We start from the raw sequence: 6,739 nt of genomic DNA on the forward strand, positions 1-6,739 counted from the left end.
AGATTCCTATACAAAAACTGCTTCCCTGTTTTCCACCCCAGTCCAAGTTTGGATCATCTCAAATAGAACCTGAGAAATAGTTTTCACTGGCTCCAAACTGAAACTCCATGTACCACCCCATCCCTCTGCCCCAGCTGTGCTGCTTCTCTCCGTGGGTCTAGGTCCTACCCATTCATTAGAAAGCAGCTCGAGGGCTGCCTCCTCCATGCAGACCTCCCCACTGCCTTCATCCCTCAGACCTTCTGTTCCCTACAACCAGGAAGACTAGCCTCTGTGCAGCTCCCGGGGCCTGAGTTCCCCGAGCAACTTCAGGTGGGGTCCTGTTGTGCAGGTTCATTCTGGGCTGGGTACAGGATGTGTTCTAGGCAGCACTGGTTCATGAGCAGCCCCCCGTTCCCCTGGAACCCTCATCTTGGCATCTCATGGCAGCATCACTGACTCAAGCTCAGAAGTCCCTGCCCCTGGGCTCTCTGTGGCACTCAGTTATCCCCAGGCTTGGTGGAACCACTGCCTCAGTTTCCCCTCTGTGAAACAAGGTGTCACCTCTCAGCCACATTAGTCTCCTCCACCTTTGGCCCACGTCATTGGTGGCCGAGACCCAGGTCTTTTTTAGTGAGATGGACCTGGCTTCTCCTGCCTCAGTCTGGATGAGGGAGGGAGGAAGGAAATCTGCCTGCAGATCACTGTGGAAATCTGCCCCCACCTGGTGCCTGACTCCAGACTAATGTTTTCTCTCCCTGGACCAGCCTGAAAACCTGCTCTACACATCCAAGGACAAAGATGCAGTGCTGAAGCTCACAGACTTTGGTTTTGCCAAAGAGACCACCCAGAATGCCCTGCAAACTCCATGTTACACTCCCTACTATGTGGGTGAGTCCCTGGGATGTGGCTGGTACCTCTTTACTGCACCCTGCCCCCCCACCCCCTCCCCGCTGTGGTCTGGGGCAGCCTGTGGGACGCAGAAGCCAAAGGGTTAAAGTGCTGTGAGGAGGGAGGGGAGGGTTCTTGTCTGTGTGGAGGCGGCAGCTGGGGGGCCGGAGGCTGCAAAAATATTCTCCCAAACTTCAGTTTCTGCTTTTGAAAATAGATCCAGGAAAATTCTGGCTCTGGCCTGTGAGCTGAATGACATCACAGTGGCTCTAAATATATATGTGATAAAAGGCTGCCGTCGGCTTGGGATGGAGCCCAAGCGCGGTTGTTTTTCTCCGGTTTTTATCTTCCTGGGAGTCATATTCAGAAAGTGGGCAGGCGCCTCCTCCTACATGAGAGGGAAGCAGGGGACCAGCCACCTGCGTTTTGGGAAAGCGTCCCTTAGGTGAGGGCCAGGATGGGCCCCAGGGCTTCGCACACACTCATGCTTCCTGGAAAAGCTCCCTGCTCCCCTGTGAGCAGGTAGCCCCTAGACCTGGAGAAGCCACCCCCCCCCCAGCCCCCAGAAAGAGGGGAGAGTGGGGGTGATGACTCGTTTACAGACGACTCTTCTCCCTCAGGATAAGCCTTCCGAGAGCTGTTGAAGGGGTGGGAAGCCCCCGGAGACAGCTGGAATGACACTCTGTTTACCAGGACGTGTTTTGCAGTATTTTGACTTAGTAATCTCCCGGCCTACCGATCTCATTGCACAGATGGGAAGACCAAGGCCCCATGGGATGGTTGCCAGGTGAACAGTGGAACCCAGAGCCCTGGCCATGGCCCTTCCTTGCCCATGACCTAGGCTGTCTGTTCAGGAGACAGGGGACGCTGGGCAGCTGCTGGGTTGGGGCCCTCTCCCCTATGGCAGGACCCCACCCAACCCCTGACTGCCCTTCTCTCCTTCCCCTACCACACCATGGCTGAGATTGGCCCAAGGTAGCTAGGAGGTTATCATCTCTTACAGCCCAGCCTGAAAGTGGGTTTATTTTATCTGGGAGCTGTTGTTCCTCCCCCGACTTCACACACATGCTGCCTTCCCAGAAGGTGCCAGACACCAATCTGCTCTGCCCCATCCCCGGCTCGGGCACCTGCTCCCACCTTGCCCAGCTGTAGGCGCCTGCTGGTGCCCCAAGACCCTTGGACTGAGAGTCCTTCTGTGCCCTCTGCCCCGGCAGCTCCTGAGGTCCTGGGTCCAGAGAAGTATGACAAGTCATGTGACATGTGGTCCCTGGGCGTCATCATGTACATCCTGTGAGTACCATCCCTTTCCTGCGCCCCCAGGTACCCTTGGAACCACTTCTGCCCCCACCGTCCGGGGTGAGGGGCTCAAGTGGGCCACTCTTCCAGCAGTCTTCTGTTCCCTTCTGGTCAGGGGACACCTCTCCTTCAGGCTCCCCGAAGGCCTCCCCATGCCAAGGGCAGCTGGTGTTCCTGGAGATGAACCCCCGAGTTGGGGGGCTGATACTATTGCCCTGGCGTCTGGCTGCCTGTCTCCTGGTCAGGGTCTTGGGGAGGAGAATGGGTCCGCCCTGTCGCTGCCCCCACCCCCGTGCCGAATGACCTCCGCCCTCCCCCAGCCTGTGCGGCTTCCCGCCCTTCTACTCCAACACGGGCCAGGCCATCTCGCCGGGGATGAAGAGGAGGATCCGCCTGGGCCAGTATGGCTTCCCCAGCCCTGAGTGGTCCGAGGTCTCCGAGGATGGTGAGTGACTCTCTGCCTAGCTCTCTCCACCGGACCCCAGCAGCCTTCCTTCTGGGAGAGACCACTTAGGTGTCAAACCGACCTGTGTTTAGATCCTGGCTTCCTCCACATCCCAGCTGTGTGATCCTAGGCAAGTCATCTCACCATTTGAACGTCCTTCTCTATGTCTGCCAAATAGGCTCAAAACCTGCCTCAAAACTTCCCCTAATTCTTGTCCTTCATTCATATTTTCCCTTTGGGGACCACGAACAAATCTGCCCTGTATCAGTTATCTATTGCTGCCTAACAAATTACCCCAAACACTTAGTGCCTTACAACAAGAAGCCGTTATCAGCACACTGTTTCTGTGGGTTAGGAATTTGGGAGCATGTTGCAGAGCTGGTGGTCTCTGGGAGCGGGAACTGGCTCTGAGCAGCTCCAGAGCCTCACCACTGCCCTCTCTTCGCTAGCCAAGCAGCTGATCCGCCTCCTGCTGAAGACGGACCCCACCGAGAGGCTGACCATCACACAATTCATGAACCATCCCTGGATCAACGTGAGTGCCTCCTCGTCCTGTGGTGGGCCGGGTGACGAGCTCGAGCAGGGCTGCCAAGAGGGTTGACGGCTCCAGAGGCCCTGGGGTGGGCCACAGACATGCGGTAGTACCCTGCCTTTCCCTGCCTTTGCTCCTGGTCTCATCAGGTTCCTTCACTGCCCTGAGCCTTGGATTCCCCACTGGAGCCCCAAAGAAAGGGGCTGGCGGCGGGGTGCGGGCAGCCAGTGCTGTCCCAGGTGCTTGCAGGCTGTGATCCACGGGCTTGGGTCTCCTTCCAGCAATCGATGGTGGTGCCTCAGACTCCACTCCACACAGCCCGAGTGCTGCAGGAGGACAGAGACCACTGGGATGAAGTCAAGGTGGGTGGACCATCTTCCTGCAGGTCTCAGGGTTTTGGAAAAAGGGACTGCAGGGTGGTGACCTCCCAGAACCTGGGTCTTTGGCCCCCTCTCGCCTCGTGTCAGTGACCACATAGTGGTCTTTGGGCCACAGTACCCCATTCAGGGCAGGGCTCCTGTCTTGCTCCCTCAGTGAAGTGGGGCTTTGGCCATAATTGCTCTTATGATCTGCAGCATCTGGGAGGGCGGTCAGCTTGCTTTTAGACTCAGGAGAGGCCAGATTTGAGCCTGTGGGGCAGTAGCTCAGAGCCTGGGGCAACCTGGACACAACCTTCAGGTGCTGGTAACCTGGGTGCACAGCATGATGGTGTCCCCTAAAGGCCCTGTGGTTCTGAGCAGATGACATTGGTCCACGTCCCTGTCCTACTTACCCTTGGTGTGGTCCCAGGGGGTCACCACACTTCCTGTGCCTTGTCTGAGGTAAGCTCAGTCTTTACCGCAGAGGACTGGAGTGAGGACTGTGTGAGGCAAAGCAGTGGGCCCAGAGCTGGGTACATGGGGGCACTTGGGCAGCAAAGGTGGTCACTGCCATTACTGACATTATTAAGGGGCCACTCAAGCAGGAGGTAATGTCTCTTGAGGTCAGTAGACCTGCTCTCCCCCCACACCCATCCCCAGGAGGAAATGACCAGTGCCTTGGCAACCATGCGGGTGGACTATGACCAGGTGAAGATCAAGGACCTGAAGACTTCTAACAACCGGCTCCTCAACAAGCGGAGGAAGAAGCAGGCAGGCAGCTCCTCGGGCTCGCAGGGCTGCAACAACCAGTAGCTCCTCCGACCTTGGGGGAGCCAGAGGACACACTGGAGTGGGCTGAAGCCCTGACCTGGAGGGCTCAGGGTCCTGTTTTTTTAACAAAAGAGTTGTTTGTGTTGTGTTGTGATTTGTCACTTGGAACTTCAGGATGGGGGAACATGACCCCAAGTCCTTCAGAATCACATCCCAGGGTCAGGCCCTAGAGAGGGGCCAAAACCTGGGCCCTGGGGAGCCACGTGCTGCAGCTCCAGTGCCTTTGATCACTGCGGCCTGAATGCCCTGTGGCTGCATCCCGCCCAGGGCCTGGCCTTAGAGTTCTAGGCCCCTGGGCATTGTGGTTGGACTCCCCTCCTTCTGTGAAAACAGCTCCCCGGAGGGTGGGCAGATGGGCCTGGCCTTGGGAAAGGCATCCGGCCACTGGTTGTCATGGCGACCAGGGACAGAGTTGCCAGTCTTGAATGCTGAGTGAGTGAGCAAGGGAGGGAGGGGGGCAGTTGAGGGTCTGCCTGCCTTCTTGGGGAGGCTGCTCTCCTTGTGCCACTCACCCCTCTCAGACTCCCCCCCACCCCTCCGTTTTTGGTCTCCCTGAAGTGTCAGGGTCAGTCTGCCTGGCTCCCTGGGTGGTCCTGCGCTGTGTTGCTGCAGCCCCATCCCACAGGGCCCTTGGAAGTCTCCTTCCACAGAGTGCCTGAGCCCAGCCATCCTGTTACGACCCCCCCCCCCCAGAGTGACCTCTTACCTCAGTGAGGGGTTTGGGGGGGGGCAGATATTTTTAACCCTTTTTTACTTTGGAAAATGTCACTGTGACAAAAGCCAGTACAGTTACCCTGCCCCCACCTGCTCATCGGATCCCAGGCAGGAAAGCCTGTCCTTAAGAGTTCACCCCCTACTCTTCTGGTTGACGGCAGGGCTTGTCTCCTGATGTACTTTTGTGAGAGTGGATGGCTGGAGGCAGGGCTAAGGGGCTCCCCCTTAATCCAGGGCCTCTTTCTGTACTTTGGGTCAGACTCGAGGCAGTGGAGGGCTGCTGCTTAGAGAGTCTGGTCCTTTCTTTTTTGCCCGAGTTGGAGCAGACAGGGCCCCTCCCTCGCTGCTCCAGGCTCACCCAGCCTCACACTGCCCAGGGAGCCTCAGGATGCTGAATGCCTGATATGGGCCTGGCCACTGCCTGGCCCCCAGCCTGCTTCCTGGTTTCTCACCCTTCTCTCATTGGCTGGGAAACCCTAGACCATGTCAGGGAGGATCGCACTGCTGGGTTTTATATCCAGGTATTAATAAACAGCATTTTGGCATTTTTCCCTTGTTCCTGGGTTTCTCGTCTACACGAGTGAACAAAAGTAGCCCAAGGGCATGTGCTCACACCCACTAGTGATTTCACTCCTGCCGGACAGAGTGCTTCAAGCCTGGTAGACATGCCAGGCTGGCTCCAGGGCCACCCTGGCCTCACCAGGCTTGGCGAGGTCAAGGGAGCGAAGAGATGGCAGCTGCCCCGTGTCCCCAGTGCACTGTGTGTGTGACACCCACCCCCGGCCCGGTGTGCGCTGGCGTCTGCCCACAGTGGCCACCCCCAGCTGTGTGCCAGCCTGCTGAAGGGCGGGCAGAGCGCCTGCTGCAGCGCTGAGCTATTTTCAGAAGCTGCCAGATTTCATTTGGCAGCGAGAGTGTCGGGGAGGGGAGGGGGCGGGACGCTGGAGAGTGTCTTTTGACTACTCCAGCAACAGAGCACCCTCCGCCCCCCGCCCCCCGAGAGCCCTTGCGGGTTGCCCAGAGGAGGGCCCGGACTGTGTCAGATGCCCCCAGCTTCTGTCCTCCCAGGTCCCCAAGAGCTCCTCTGGCACCCGCAGCACTCCCTCCCCACCTCCCTTTCCCTCAGGGTGTAGGGGAGGGCAATGAGATGTTAGAAGGCGGGACAGGCAAGTCGCCTGAGCTGAGTGCCACTTCCTGGCCTGGTGACCTTGGATAAGCCTCCCAGCTTTCCGGCCTAGATTTCCTCGGCTGTGTAGTGTGGTTGTTGGTGCCCCCCGAGGGGAGTCATACAGGCTATCCTGGCACATGACATATGAAGCACTCATTGGGGTGCCTGGTACGTGGCTGGCCCCCATTTGCCACCCTAGCATCCTTAGCTGTAAGGAAGGAGAGAAGAACCTGAAGTGGCTCAAGGGAAAAGCAGTCCAGCCCCAAATCTACCTCTGAGACTTTCCGCCTAGAAATTCCACCTTTCTCCATCCATGGGGTTCTTACTCCCAAGGGCCTGCTCTCCAGAACAGCACTGTATGGGCTTCCTGGACCTTGGCTCCAACCCTGGGCTTCAAGGAGGGCGACCCCTCCTTTTGAAGGGCCCCTAGACTCCCCAGATGAATTCTGGGGGCCTCGCAGAGCCTGTGGTTCTGACCAACCCTTGTCCTGTACTCAGCTCAGTAAAATTCTGGTCAGATGCAA

General features: G+C 57.9%; 1 protein-coding gene across 1 annotated transcript in view; it reads left to right on the forward strand.

The window, feature by feature from the left end:
• Positions 1-5,596, forward strand: part of MAPKAPK3 (MAPK activated protein kinase 3) — a 28,381-nt gene extending 22,785 nt beyond the window's left edge. Inside the window, exons 6-11 of the mRNA XM_043442843.1 lie at positions 747-870; positions 2,085-2,160; positions 2,487-2,611; positions 3,061-3,146; positions 3,425-3,505; positions 4,163-5,596. Of these exons, the coding sequence (XP_043298778.1) occupies positions 747-870; positions 2,085-2,160; positions 2,487-2,611; positions 3,061-3,146; positions 3,425-3,505; positions 4,163-4,315 (645 nt within the window). The 3' untranslated portion in view covers positions 4,316-5,596. The remainder of the gene's footprint in view (positions 1-746; positions 871-2,084; positions 2,161-2,486; positions 2,612-3,060; positions 3,147-3,424; positions 3,506-4,162) is intronic.
• The last annotated feature ends 1,143 nt before the right edge of the window (positions 5,597-6,739 follow it).

This window comes from Cervus canadensis, chromosome 22 (assembly GCF_019320065.1).
Source record: "Cervus canadensis isolate Bull #8, Minnesota chromosome 22, ASM1932006v1, whole genome shotgun sequence".
NCBI classification, from domain to species: domain Eukaryota; kingdom Metazoa; phylum Chordata; class Mammalia; order Artiodactyla; family Cervidae; genus Cervus; species Cervus canadensis.